Source organism: Cydia splendana, chromosome 25, assembly GCF_910591565.1.
Source record: "Cydia splendana chromosome 25, ilCydSple1.2, whole genome shotgun sequence".
NCBI lineage: Eukaryota > Metazoa > Arthropoda > Insecta > Lepidoptera > Tortricidae > Cydia > Cydia splendana.
Window position 1 is genome coordinate 5,576,681 of NC_085984.1, and position 15,614 is coordinate 5,592,294.

The window sequence follows — 15,614 nt, forward strand, 5'->3', positions numbered from 1 at the left end:
ACATATATGCCTAAATGATATATACGTTCAATATTTCCTAAATGTAAAACTTTCCGAAAAATATTTTTTTTTGCTTCTTTTCGCTCTCCTGTAAACCATGTAAGTGGCGTATGGCACAAACGTATTCTCACCCGACGAAATGGTGCGTCGCGACGAAGCGGCGGCGTGCCAACGATGATTCTGTCAGGCCAATTCGATTGTACACTGATATCAGATTTACATCTATTTAATTTAAGTCATTCAAATATCGTGCGTTTCGCTTGTACTTGTTCTTACATACGTTGGGTAGGGCGAGACGCACGATAACTAAGTAATTATGATTCAAATATCATTATTATATCAGTGTATGTTCGAATGGGCCTGTGTAGATGTCGCAGTCGGATCGTATAATCCGCCGTATTACATTACGGCTAGCCGTTTTCAAAAACAGGGGCGTTTTGAAATGCGGCGGTTTAACGATTAGCCGGATCAAAGACACATGTAACTTCGTATAAGACGAATAAAGTCTAAGGAAAAAACGTGCCTCGGAATTCAAGTAAAAGTCATTCTCGAATAGATGCCGCACACACCTTTAGCCTATCCTCGGCTAGATGGCGCGACGACGCCGTTTCATATTTAACAATTTTAACACATAGATATCAGTGAATGAACATGGATCAAAATGATATAAAAATAATAAAATCATTTATCCATATATATACATTTTTTGATAACTTTATACGTTTTCATTTTGAGTTTTAGTCGTGTGTCGATAGATGGCAGTAAATTTACAGTGACTACAAAATTTACAATGACAGGACCCCTCTATACTATCTATTCTTTTTGGCCGGATTGAATGCGGCTGAATGAGAATCCGCCGGAATGTATTCGGCGCCATACGTTCTTCAACACGGCTAGCCGTAATGTAATACAGCGAGTCATTAGCCGCCGCTTTGACAGTTTTTAGTTCCCATTTTTAACACCCGTGGCGCTGCCTGACAAACGCTGGGGTGTCCATCAAATCTGGAGTTCGTCGGACTGTTTCTTTTCAAAAAACATTTCTTTCGCAACTTAACTAGACGGAGCCCCGCTTCGCGGGGCTCCTATTTCTGAGCGGTTTGCCCTTCGGGCATCTGAAGCTACCTAACGAACCTAACCTACCTACCTATTGATTTAGTGAGACGTCCGTGAAAACATTACACTTTGGGGAAAAAAGCGTAGGTAGGTAAGTAGGTTAGGTTCGTTAGGTAGCTTCAGATGCCCGAAGGGCAAACCGCCCAGAAATAGGAGCCCCGCTTGCGGGGCTCCGTCTATTTAAGTTGTGAAGGAAATGTTTTGGAAAAGAAACACATGTAGTGCGATGGGACCATGGTAAAAATAAATTAAATTGCAAATATTGTCAAACTCCGGTTACGTAGGCGACCGAAAGAACTGGTCACTCTACAATCTAAAATAGTAGTACGATGCGGCTAAACGTTGGCCGCCTTATTGAAGAACGTATCGCAATGACAATCCGGCTAATCGTCGAACCGCCGCATTTCAAAACGCCCCTGTTTTTGATAACGGCTAGCCGTAATGTAATACGGCGGATTATAATACGATCTGACTACGACATATACATATGTATAATAAAAACAGTACCTACTGCATTTTAATAACGGAACACATGTGAACAAATAAGATAGGCTACTTATATGTGTTCACATTATAAGTGCACCTGAATAATGTTATAATGTTACGTTTTTAAAAATTATATCGTGACTTTCGAAAAAAACTTTAAAGGCTAGGTAGGGTACTTGATTGTCGATCGGAACGACTGCCGGTAGACCTTGAGGTAGACCTACCCTTAGTCTTTACGGGTCAAACAGATCACTGTGTTATGTCTTTCCTGTAGACATACACAAGAGTTAAGGGCTATAAAGGTTAATTTTCTTATTTAACCCTTATCCACGTGAAAAGGTCCTCCTTTTATTTAAAGAACTATGATAGAATCATTACTTACATGCCCACAAGCTGTTAACTATTGCCCACAGGAGAGAAAACTAGGGTGTTATCGCGAACAGCACATTTTTCTCTCCTGTGGGCAATAGTTAACAGCTTGTGGGCATGTAAGCAATGATTTTATCATAGTTATCTAAATAAAAGGAGGACCTTTTCACGTGGATAAGGGTTAAATAAGAAAATTTACCTTTATAGCCCTTAACTATTGTGTATGTCTACAGAAAAGACATAACACAGTGATCTGTTTGACCCTTACGCGTGTTTTATTTTGAAGTTATCGTTCGAACTTTCACCGCGGTGGAGTGGGCCCGGTCAGGCGTGGCTCACTCCGCGATATCGTCGCTAAGTGTAGCTAAAAATACATCCGTTCCACACCAATTTTTGTGACTAGCCATAAGCCGCGCGTGGCGCTGTCGCCACCTAGCGGCCATCTGTCCTGATCGTAACAGACGCGTTTTGTTAGAGAGTGAGTCTTCTGTACCTAGTACTATTATTTATTCTGTAGCCCGGTCGAGGTAGTCATGCTTGTTACGAAAAACCGGCCAAGTGCGAGTCGGACTCGCGTTCCAAGGGTTCCGTATATTACACAATTTTTAACAATCTGTGCCGGATTAAGATATTTTGATGCCCTAAGCCCCCTCTCCCTAGGGTCATCAAGATTACATTGATTTTTTGGTAAATTGAGAGAAGTTCATTGCCGCATTACAGCTGAGAATGGAAATCAGTCACATCATTTTATCACGAAAATTGACAGTGCCGCAGCAGTAATGTTGCAACAGAGTACCTAATGCTGTTGCAGTCGCCACCCGAATGTCACCTTTATCATAGCCTAGAAAGTAATAGAAACGCGAGCGAAGCGAGCGCGGAAATTTTTCGATATAAAAACGCAATATGATAGACAGTTGTACATTTTTACTTTTAGTATGGAAATCAGTCACATCATTTTATCACGGAAGTTGACAGTACTGCAGCAGTAACGTTGCAACAGAGTAATGTTACTGCAGTCGCCACCCGAATGTCACCTTTATCATACCTTATAAAGTTATTGAAAATTGAAAATTTTTCGATATAAAAACGCAATTTTAGTTTTAGTCCCAACCAGGCGCGAATCCAGGATTTCATACAGAGAAGGGATGGGACAGTTTTCTATCAGCCTAGCTTCGCATAGGGCTCGATATTTAAGGGTCTCAGCGAGGTTGTTTTCATGCATAAAATAATTAAAACCAAAATATTACTTTGCTAATCCGCGAAAAGATAACGTGCTAGTCAATCAGTGCTAACCCGTTATACTTACTTGCGTATTTTTACATGCAATTAATATTCCCACCCTCCCACCGCAAAAATAAATACGCAAATAAATATAACAAACCACCACCAAAAGAATAGACCTCGACACGTGTTTCGCCTCTCTACGAGGCATCCTCAGGAGTTGTTGACGGTCTGACGCCCGGCAACGGAACCCCCCGCCCGGCCCGGCCCGGCCCGGCGTGGCCCGGGTTCCGTTGCCGGGCGTCAGACCGTCAACAACTCCTGAGGATGCCTCGTAGAGAGGCGAAACACGTGTCGAGGTCTATTCTTTTGGTGGTGGTTTGTTATATTTATTTGCGTATTTATTTTTGCGGTGGGAGGGTGGGAATATTAATTGCATGTAAAAATACGCAAGTAAGTATAACGGGTTAGCACTGATTGACTAGCACGTTATCTTTTCGCGGATTAGCAAAGTAATATTTTGGTTTTAATTAGTATGGATTTCCGCAAAGTAACGCCTGATTCTATTCACTATGCATAAAATATGCAAGAAAGCAGAGCTTGGAATTGAATTGGCGAAGTGTGAGAAAGGCAGTAGGCCCAGCTGCGAAAGAGGAAAGCTTGGATTTGGATCCACGCCCAAGTGTAATTAAGGCAGAAGATCAACTTTGCCGTAAGGCAGAAGGCCTCGCATAAGACCTAACGCCGAACCGCAAAAGAGTGGGTTGAAATCGAATCTATGCATGTAATCACGACTCTTCTACTGCGACCGATTGTTTCCCAAAGAATTACGCGCCATTATTTTTGCAAATTAGCTTTTGGACAGCTAAAAAAATCGTGTGGTAAAAACGATGTGTCTGTCCCTAATTTTAAAATTTGTTCACCTTTTTCAACCTGGCATTTTGGTGCCCCCCCTGAACGTGGTGCCGTAAGCACGTGCTTGTTTTGCTTATTGGTTACAAAGTCTTTATTAATTCAACCATTAAAGTCGACGAGTACAAAAAACTTTGAGCTAGCTCTCAATTTAACATTTTTTTTTAAACATTATTTTTAATTTGACCTTACAATTACTCGTAAGTAGGTAAGACCGTTAAATATTTAAAATGATTATCTTATCAGAAAATTATCACCAATTACTCTAAGAAAACTACTACTCTAAGTAATCCGGCACTGTTAACAATGTATTTTTTATGTGAAACGTGAGTGAAATCTCTTTAAAAAATCCGTAGGGGTCGGATCAAAAACTGTAATTAAGTCCGACTCACGCTTGACTGTACATTTCTAATAGGTTTTCCTGTCATCTATAGGTATAGACCTATTTTATGTATTTTTTTAAAAATTTAAGACTTAGTAGTTTCGGAGATAAGGGGGGGGGGGGGGGGGGAATGGTCATTTTTTGCCTATTTTCTTGAATAACTTCTAAACTGTTTATTCGAAAATTATAAAAAAAATATAATTGAGATCCTTACAATAAGCTCTTTCATTTGATATGTAACATGATATAGTTTGAAATCTTAAATTTTTTCATTTACCCCCCAAAAGTGGCCCCCATGTTTAAAATTCATTTGTTTACGTTACATGTCCGTATTTGGGTCACAAACTTACATATGTGTACCAAATTTCAACTTGATTGGTCCAGTAGTTCCGGAGAAAATCGGCTGTGACAGACGGACAGACAGACAGACAGACAGACAGACAGACAGACGCACGAGTGATCCTATAAGGGTTCAGTTTTTTCCTTTTGAGGTACGGAACCCTAAAAAAAAGTTGCACTTTAGGAGGAAAGCAAGCCGCTTTGCACGATGATAGTGGAGACCCATTAAAACATTTTTTTTCGAAGAACCCGTCATTTCGTACTTTAGAAGCCGAGGTGAAGCGAGCAGGTCTCTTAAAAACAGAAAAAAAAATCTACAAGTATCACGGATCATCCGATTTCGTTAAATTTGGTGACGATTGTAAGAAAATGACTTGCTTCATCGTAAAAAAAATTAAAACAAAATATGTCGATACGAAAATAATGAAAAAAAAAATTAAAACCTATTTTTTTCCTTTTACACTTTATTTTTGCAAATAGTGTGTTCCATATAGGAAAAAGTCTACAAAAAACACTAAATGATAAAATTAAACATATTTATTATCGTATACTGAAAACCACATCAAAATCGGCTATGCAGTTTAAGAGATCCATGTTTCAGAACTTGCCCTAGTTTTATTTATTTATTTTATAGACCAAGAAGCGCGTAAATCATAGTAAATTTTAAGTATCTTGTGGGTATTTACTTTATCTATTTTAAAAATATGTGTATATATTCACAAAAAACCGGCCAAGTGCGAGTCGGACTCGCGCACGAAAGGTTCCGTACCATTACGCAAAAAACGGCAAAAAAAATGCGTTTGTTGTATGGGAGCCCCACTTAAATATTTATTTTATTCTGTTTTTAGTATTTATTATTATAGCGGCAACAGAAATACATCATCTGTGAAAATTTCAACTGCCTAGCTATCACGGTTCATGAAATACAGCCTGGTGTTTACCAGTTCTGTTCGTTTGGACAGACGGACGTACAGACGGACAGTGGAGTTCTAGTAATAGGGTCCCGTTTTTACCCTTTGGGTACGGAATCCTGAAAAGGTCTATTCGCCGTCATTCGTACTTGGCTCACATGGTACGCTGCATGCAAGGTATATTTGTGAAGTGCAGCTTGAGTTGAGGGAAGGTTAGTTACAAGTTTGTTCTTTACTGTAAAAAACCGTTCAGTGCTCTGCATGTGCGTCATACAATTTAATGAAATGGTTTCTAGGGGAACAAATAAGCTTATAAAGGCAGGTACTTTAGGATGCTACTGGACGCTGGACATCCGACAGGCGTGTTGGAGTCTCAGGGCCTAAATATACACTGCTTCCGTGAGCGCGAAAACACAGCCTCATTTGGGATGCGACTTGTGTAACCACACTTGCCCTTGTGTGAGGACACCTCAGGCCACAGGGCGCGTCGGAGCAGCCGCCGAAAACGCAGCAAAACTTAAACGAGTTAAATATTCCAATTTGGAGCCTGCCTACGAATTTGTACATACGAGTAGGTACCAGTAGCCGTAGAGACAAGCGGTTCTTAGTGTGCTGAGGCAAAAAAAACTATCAATAAGTTAGGACAATGATGCCTACGTGAAAAAAGGGGTGACCCCAGGGTCGGCGCATCTTTAGTCACACAGCGAAGCAACGCGAGCAGTGTTATAGGCACGAGTTCATCGGAACCATCTACCGCAAAAATACTGCAAGTTCCCGGCCCTAATTCTGCATCCAAAAAGGAGTCAAACAGGATGATCGACCCACTATCTCCAAAGCTGTTTACCTTTTGCCTACAGGAAATCGTGCAGAAGCTGGTGGCTAAATGGTAAACAATGGGCATTGACGTCGGCGAAATAAGGTTGACATTGACAAACCTGCGTTTTTCCGACGACATAGTCTTCTTTTCCCCCACACTGCACCTCATTTAGAGAAAATGTTAGAAGGCCTTAGACCAGCCAAGTCTTGAAGTCGGATTCGAAATGAACAGGACAAAAACCCAGTTAATGGTCAATGGCGTGAAACGTTGGGTCACGGTAGATGGGCAGGATATACTATTTCGTTGACGAATGCTGCTTGGGCGAGATAACATCCTTCGATAATAAGCAGTCCAAGGAAATCGATCGACGCATCGAAAAAGCCTGGAAGAGTTTCTGGTCCACGAAGGGCCATCTTCCACTGGCATCAAAACACAAACACATCAACATGTGTATCCTTGCTTATCCTAACAACCTACAGTGCATAAACTTGGTCATTAACAGAAGCAAAAGTCTCGACTAAGGAATATGACAGTACTATCGCCAAGTAAATAAAGCTTAGCCAAATTCTAAACTTGAATCTCATAAACGGCTTAACCGATTTTGATGCGGTTTTTCAATATATGATAAGAAATATATTTGATTTTATCATTTAGTGCGTTTTTGTAGACTTTTTTCTATATGGAACACACTATTTGCAAAAATAAAGTGTAAAATAAAAAAATAGGATTTCAATTTTTTTTACATTATCTTTGTATTAACATATTTTGTTTTATTTTTTTTTACGATGAAACAAGTCATTTTCTTACAATTGACACCAAATTTAGCGAAATCGGATGATCCGTGAAACTTGTAGATTTTTTTTTCTGTTTTTAAGGGACCTCGCTCCACCTCGGCTCCTAAAGGACGAAATGACGGGTTCTTCGAAAAAAAATGTTTTAATGGGCCTCTACTATCATCGTGCAAAGCGGCTTGCTTTCCTCCCAAAGTGCAGTTTTCGGGCAAAAAAGCTTCATAACCAGTAAGACTAAGGCGGTTTACCCACACCGCTATACAAAACTTTGCGCCGCGCCACCGCCGTGCCGCGCGGCGGAGCAGTGCCACGCCGCTACGTAGGCGGTTCGCTTAAGTAGATAGGTTGTGGTTAAATATAATAAAATACGCTAATAAACAATTTCATCAAAGAGGACAATTACTTATATTTGCACCAAATTCAGAGTATGTTAGACAAAATTTAATACAAAGTGTCCAATAACTCTTTAGTTTTACATTGAGTTGGCGGATTTTTCAAAACTTTGCATATTTCCTTCTTCAAGTCATCCTCCAGGTCAAAGTACTCTTCATTTATTAATACAAAAGGTGCGCCATCTATCCCGACCTTTTCGGTTTCTTTGCCGTAGTATTCTAGTAGTTCTTCCCCTTTTTTACATTTAGCGCATTCCTTGATAGGCTTTGAGTCGATTTTCATTTGCTCTCCGCACTGAAATCGGATAAATTTTAAGTATAAAATATAAGTCAATATTTACTAAATTTAAATTAGTAAATATTGACAGCAGGATGTGTAATTTTGATTCCCTTATTAACAGTGTCGAAATACATGTTTTTTGTGGCATAAACGGCCGTATATCTTTTTCTTACTTAGATGTTTGATTTTTTCACAGCTTCCAGGGCCTTATACTCAGGAATAAGGTTTTAATTTCAACTCGATAGGTACCTCTACGCGTTCCCGAGATGAAGGGTCTTGACAGACAGACGGACGAACATGGACAACACAGTGATCCTATAAAGGTTTCGTTTATTCCTTTTGAGGTATGGAACCCTAAATATAGGTACATATCTCACCTTTGTGGCGTCTTTATCAGTGGATCCGTCGCCTCCCCACGTCCCGTTCATCATACAGGTGATGTAATATGCCGCCTCTTTAATATCCTTAAGTTTATCAATAGCGCAGGCATGAAGCTTATTGCCGTAACATTCCTTTTCGCCGTGCTCACATATAATTACGGTCTTACCATTATCGTCCTTCCTCTGAAATGGTAAATTTAATGTTATTCATACATTTAATTAGGGTTTCGTAACCAAAGGGTAAAAACGGGACCCCATAACTAAGACTCCACTGGCCAGACAAAGTAAAAACAGAATAAAATAAATATTTAAGTGGGGCTCCCATACAACAAACGTGATTTTTGCCGTTTTTTTTCGCAATGGTACAGAACCTTTCGTGCGCGAGTCCGACTCGCACTTAACCGGTTTTTAAGGTTAAAGTTTCGGCATGTCGTTTCCACCAGAGATGTGCGAGGATGCGTAGCGTAGGATGTGTTTGTTAAGAACCAATAATCACTTCATTTGTGTTCCTCGCTCAGCGTGCAGTGATTCTATTGGTTCTTAAAAACACATCTCTCGCTACTCGCTACGCACCCTCGCACATCTCTGATGGTGGAAACGCAGCTTTAGAAAGCTGCAATTTAACAAAGGCACCTACGTATGCTGTGTGTAGGTAGAGTTAGACCAAGAAAAGTCTGCAGCGATTTTGATAGCCCACGCAGTGCAAGTGTAAACGTTAAACTTCTATGAAATCAAAATCGCTTTCTTAGTCTTAGACTTTTCTTAGTCTAACTATAGGTATGTACTATGTACGTATAAACTGGCAGGAAGCAGTTTTTTTTAAATGAAATCAAGCTATAATTTTAATCTTATTAAGTAAATATCACTAACTTCAGCATTTCCATAAGGATACAGTTTAAGATTGATGTAAGATCCGATTTCCTTTAATACGGTGTCCAAACGTTTATGGAACTTCACACAGTAAGGGCATAGACTTTCATAATACAATTTTACATCCGCTTTATCTACTTTCTTCATCTGAAAACAAAAGGTACCTTAAACACAAACTGTTAAAAACTTAAAGCATCAATTTTACTAAATAGTTTAAATACCTATTATTTAATTAAAATGAGACTGCATCACCTACTCACATTACTTGTTTTTTTTTGCCGTGTCTCCACTACCCTGAGGTTGTCTGGAAGAGATCGCTCTTTAGCGATAAGACCGCCTGTTGTCTACCATAGTTTAAGTTATGCTTAATTTGTATATCATGTTCTTTTTCATATTGGTGAATAATAAAGAATATTGTAAAATGAGTCAGGCCATGATTGTATGAAACCAAAAGTAGAGAATATACAGATTTTAAAAGGGATGTTTTCAGAAAAATACATAAGTTATGTTACATAACTGAAACACTACCTAATAAAGTTATAATGTCATGATGTAAATTTATTACGATTTTTGGAAAGCAGTCTTACCTCCATATCCAAATCCTTTGACCCACTTTCTGAAAGCATAATTAAAAAATATAAGGAATGTATTTTTTTCATAATAAGAATAGGAGATATAATTTTGACCCCATATATTACGATAGTTTAGTTTAGTTTGAATTTGTATATTATTAAAGCTTACGTATAACAACATTAAATTTAAGTAAAGTAAAGTAAACTTCGTGTAGGTACATACCAGCACTTCCAACAGCGGCAACGGCCACCAAAAAAAGCAATAACATGGAATATGACAACATTATGTACGATTGTCTGTAGAGCACCTTCTGACGAAAGTGAAGAAGTGGGCACGTAAATAAATATAATATAGTCTGTCTTCAGGCGTGCCCAACCTTTTTACGCTCGTTCAGAGCAATACAGGATGGCCCAAATACGTTGACAAAAAACTTTTAAGAATTTTGCCGTGTGGCATTAAATCCGCCTGTTGTCACTGTATATTTTATACTGCGCAATCTCGGAGTAATTAACAATGCGCAATAGTTCATAAAAAAATAAATATTTTCTAACTTACAAATTTTTCACAAAATGTCATTAATGTTAACACTACAATCATTTAACTAAACACGACACATTATCTTCTAAAATATACTGCTTCAGTTTTGTCACACAAAGTCAAACGTTTGTTAAAACCTTATCAATAATAATATATGCCGCAGTAAAAAAATGTAAACGAATTTTTCTACCCTGTAAGTACCTGTACATAAAAGAAGTTATTTATTTCAAAACTAAAATAACACATAAACTAAACAAAACTAATTAAAAACTTAACTTAAATATAAATAATAAACTAAATAAAATAAGTATAAAATAAATTGCCTACTGAAGCCCGTCCCGAGCTGCCCCCTGTAAATTGATAAATAACGACTTAGGGAACCATAAAAGTTCTACAACATAAGCACAGTTTTCACGACGTATGTCATAAATTAAACAGAAAATTTCTTTGTTGCCAGTTTTATTGACTTGGCTGACAGACTCGAACACAGCTTTTAAAAGCTAAGAATCGGCATGGTTAACGATAACGACTGGTTTAGGCACTACTTGAGTAGATCGTAAAATGATAACTGGAATTTTAAAGGTGCGATGCGAAAGCGCTGATAACAGGCGGCGTGCCAACCATGGTTCTGTCAGGCCAATTCGGACGTACACTGGTATCAGACTCCAACTGATGTTATTAAAAATAGCAGATTTGTTCGTATCTTAGGGGTCGTCCAGAAATCATGTGATCGTTTAGAGGGGGGGGTAAGAAATATATCACGAATGATCACGATGGGCCAATGGATCGAAAATAGGCCAAATATGATCACATGATTTCTGGACTACCCCTTATGTATGAGTATATTATATCTATAGCTATATAATATCATTGTTTATTTGGCGATCATTTAAATCACACCCTTTATTATAGTACCTACTTAATGGATTAGTTCGAAATTTGAAACGACCTTGAGAAAAAAATACAATCTAGATTTATTATCTAGGTTAGGAATCGATTTAAATGCTCATTAATGTGAGGCATATATTATATTTAATACTATTATAATAAATGCATATTAATTACCGAAAAATTTATGAAAATTGTGTGAAGCTTGATAAGAGATTTATGACGCTTGACTAGTTTTTATTTATTGTTGCTATGCAATATACAGGGTGTCCCATAAATGACACGTCACAGTGACACTGGAGGTAGACCAGGCCAAGAGGACCCAAACCAACTTAACATGACCCCAGTAAAAGTGGCGGTTTTCAAGTTATTGCCAAATTACGGTTTTTCATGAATTTTGACCGTTTAGTAATGAGCAAATAACGTCAAGCTATTGACCATGTTATGCAGATTCAAAAATGGTACCTAGTTGGTTTGAGTCTTTTTTTGGCCTGGTCTACCTCCAGTGTCACTGTGACGTGTCATTTATGGGACATCCTATATTTTCTTTATAATCACACCGATTTAAAAGAAGCAATAAATAAAAACACATTTGTTGTAAGGGAATCGACCGAGTCTTTAAACTTACGTCATTAACAAAAAATATAACAACAGGGTGTCAGCTACTGGGCATTTGCATGTCAAGAACTGGGACGTTTACCATAATGTTCGCACCTCCTCGCAATTTTATTTTATGTTTGACTTGCAATTTTATTTTATGTTTGATTTGCTGCTTACAAAAAACTATTTCACCGAAATCTTGGTACATCTACTTACACTTACATAGGTATATATTATAACCACTTATATGTGTATGATCCCGACTGAATTTTTCACGAATTTTTTAGTCATCTTTTTGCTTTTTTTTACGATTTTTTCTACAACAGCTTACAGCAGAACTGGGTTTTGAACCCATGATTTTTGAAGATCACACACATGAAAGGTTAAATATCACACTCTACACACTCCCAGACACACACCACACACACACACACACACACACACACACACTCACACACTGTACACAAGTTACACTCTAGTAAATTATATGAGTATTTTACATATCTATCATTTCAGTCCGCCGGTGAGTTAAGAGATGGTTAAGAGTGTGAAAACAAAAATAAAACAAACATATTTGCTAACATTATTTATTTAATCTGCACTTTACAACGAAATATATAATTATATGTAAAATGTAAATATGTGAACAAACTACACGTCGGAATGTAACTCACAGCACACTAACAAACGATATCACTTATAGCAACGCTTGCGATTATAGCAAATATAATAATGTGTGAAGTTTGCCCTTTTATTCATGGAAAATTTTAATTTACTTTTTTTCTCACAAAAAAAAATATTTTACGCTAGAATAATTTGGAATTTAATAGCAGAAATGCTTTTGTTACTTTGATGCATGCATAAAGAATAAACTAAACGAAAATTAAACATTTGCTACATGCAATTACACTGAGAAAATACACCAAAAAATTCTAAATCACATTTTATAACTAATAATTTAAAAATTAGAAAATTACCTTTCAGGTAGTTTTTTTTATTGAAACTGGGATCGGTGCTATTAATACTGAAAATTTTTTTTGACATAGGTATAGAAAACAAAAAAAAATTGTTTATACATATTTTTCCACCAATATATATTTTACTAGAAATCTAAACTATATATTGCTAATTAATATTGATTTCATCATATATATGTTCAATTATTACAATGGTATTTCATATGTCAGTAAGTACTCATTACTTTTAAATGCTGCCAGATTACAGTAGATATTAAGTACATAAGATATGGATTATATTGCTTCAGTTGCAAATTTATAAATAATAAATAAAGGAACATCGAACATCGAGATCAGTAATAGTTAAGTTGATATATTCCAAACAATATATAATTATCAATAAGGTGCAGCGGGGCAATTTAGACTGCGGGGTAATTTAAACTAATCGAAATATCTTCCATGTTTTACATGGACGTAATCATAAGGTGCAGGGGACCCCTAATTTTTACCTTATGATTTTTTTTTCGGGTACCTACGAATATCATATAATTCATTTTGAACTAATTTTAATTGGTTTTGAAATTGATTTGTGTTTGGTCAGTTATAGATTTTAGCATTGGATTAAAATATAATAAAATAAATATTTTCAAATGATGTCACAAAAGGATGTATTATTTTGTTATTTGATACATGTATACTTTCGTAAATTGATATCCATAATCTCGCGAATCCGACACGATTGGGTCCATACAATTGACTCAAATCAAATGCAATTAAGTATTAGAGCCTCGAAAATATATCCCTAGTAGATAATATCAATTTAAAATAGATACTGGATTAATTACTTTGATACATACTACGTAAATCTATAATTTAAACAACAGGGAAGTTATAATTGAGCACCTAATCATTATAGAATTTCCAATTTATCAACATATATATTTTACTATACTATACATATAATTTAATACATTTAGGTAGTACCTTTAAGTTACAATTTCATTTAGGATTAAGTACCATAACACATTTATTCATTGTTGTGAGGACAAAAACCAACCAACATAATATTGTTATAATTTTACTTATATTTAATTCAAAATTATAAAAAAAAAGTCACACACTAAATACTGAAAAACATAGTATAATTTGCATTGCAATGGTACAGTAGGTTTGTCCTCAACAATAACATAATTATATGTCAATTGTTTTTAACATTAACATCGATTATTCGTTAAAACAAATATTCTTGTGATTACATATAAGTGATCTCGCATAATTTGAATAGACATAATATAGTGATTAATAATTATTTTCTACTAATAATAATAAGTACCAAAAGAATACTGGTCATAATTTCTCTACAAAAATATTTCTGCATGGGAAGTACATCTAATAGTGAAATTTTGTTTATAAATATATAAATATCTGGTGTTAGTAACGCCGTATGTCAAGCACCTATTTTAACGGTAACCGGTTTAGCACTATCATATAGTAATATAAAAAAACAATGATTCTGATTTATATAAAGTTAATTTACGGCTATGTTTCGTAAAAAAACAATGTATTTCGGTCAATATATTTAAAAACGCATAACGATAATGGCATGGTGGTTTTTCATATATATAAATAATAACTAGAGAAAACGCCTAGAACACATTAAACAATGTCATAATATCATGTTATCTTATACTACAAGCAAACGGCGTAATAAATCTATTCTTTACTTTTCATAAAATTTCATCTAAATTCAACTATCAAAAGGCATGCCACATCTATATGTAATACGTTGGTCGTATTATGTATTATGTGAAGAACTATTATGTGTATCTGCATCTAGCCTTCAACATTATATTTATTTATATACTAAATATATTTCTCTTAAATATGTCAGGGTAAATCAACACGCATCGATATAATTACTTATTAATAATTATACTCCTAATAGCTAAATGGAATGATATAAATAAATATAAGTTATAACAAATTTTAACTAATCGTAACAACATCTAACGTACAAAATTGCTTAACAATTAAAAATATAAAAACAGAAATTAACTTAATTCGTTGATAAAACAGTAGGTATAGCCAAAGCCAAATAGCCAAACCATGACTTCACTTGATAATTAAATAAAACAGCAATTTTTGGTAGCTGGAGTAAGTTCAATTAAAATTATATAAATAAAAATTATGTGAAATTTACTGTTATTAAGATGAAAAGTTGTAATCAATTAGCAAAAACTACAGAAACAATGTAAATTAACAAATTTCTCAGCATTTTATAATTTGCTATAAATAAATCTAACATTATGGAACTTTATAGCAAAATCGATCTAGTATTATAAATGCAGTATGGCAAGTGAAGTCAAAAGGAAAAGTTCATATACTTTCTTTTCTACATTTTGTACAAATCGGAATGGCACCAATATAATTTCAAATTATGGCTTTCCATAGTCTAGGAACCGATAATTACTTAAGACAAGCTCATTATGCTGAAATATTAGGACGAAGCTTATTTAGCTTGTCCAATATTAAAATCTATTTTGTCCTGTGATTTTATTTAAGCATTTAATATTTCAGTAATTAATTCTTGTAAATGCTGCTTAGAGGATATAGCCAAACGGAGTCGCCTTGTCTGTAATTTTCTGTACAAAATAGTCTTCCGATTTTTGCGGGGGAGCGGCACATCAAATGTAACGTAAAAATAGCAATTTCAGATAAACGTCAGTCCATACAATGGCCGCCTATTTTCGACAGAGGGAAACGCCTGTTAATGGCTACTCCGTTTGGTTATATCCTC

The 15,614-nt window shown here is 35.9% G+C and overlaps 1 protein-coding gene across 1 annotated transcript; it reads right to left on the reverse strand.

Annotated features, from left to right (window-relative positions):
• Positions 1-7,717: 7,717 nt before the first annotated feature.
• LOC134802712 (GILT-like protein 2) lies at positions 7,718-10,178 on the reverse strand. Its single transcript, XM_063775356.1, has 5 exons — positions 10,059-10,178; positions 9,851-9,879; positions 9,264-9,410; positions 8,391-8,576; positions 7,718-8,028 (listed from the first exon to the last, which is right to left on the reverse strand). The coding sequence occupies exons 1-5, from the start codon at positions 10,117-10,119 to the stop codon at positions 7,783-7,785; spliced, it is 669 nt and encodes a 222-aa protein (XP_063631426.1). The 5' UTR covers positions 10,120-10,178; the 3' UTR covers positions 7,718-7,782.
• Between the last annotated feature and the right edge of the window lie 5,436 nt (positions 10,179-15,614).

Coding starts and splice junctions, on each gene's coding strand:
- LOC134802712 (XM_063775356.1), bottom strand. CDS start 10,119: ATGTTGTCATATTCCATGTTATTGCTTTTTTTGGTGGCCGTTGCCGCT. Junction 9,880..10,058: donor TGCCGCTGTTGGAAGTGCTG/GTATGTACCTAC, acceptor TTATGCTTTCAG/AAAGTGGGTCAAAGGATTTG. Junction 8,577..9,263: donor ATCCTTATGGAAATGCTGAA/GTTAGTGATATT, acceptor TTACCATTTCAG/AGGAAGGACGATAATGGTAA.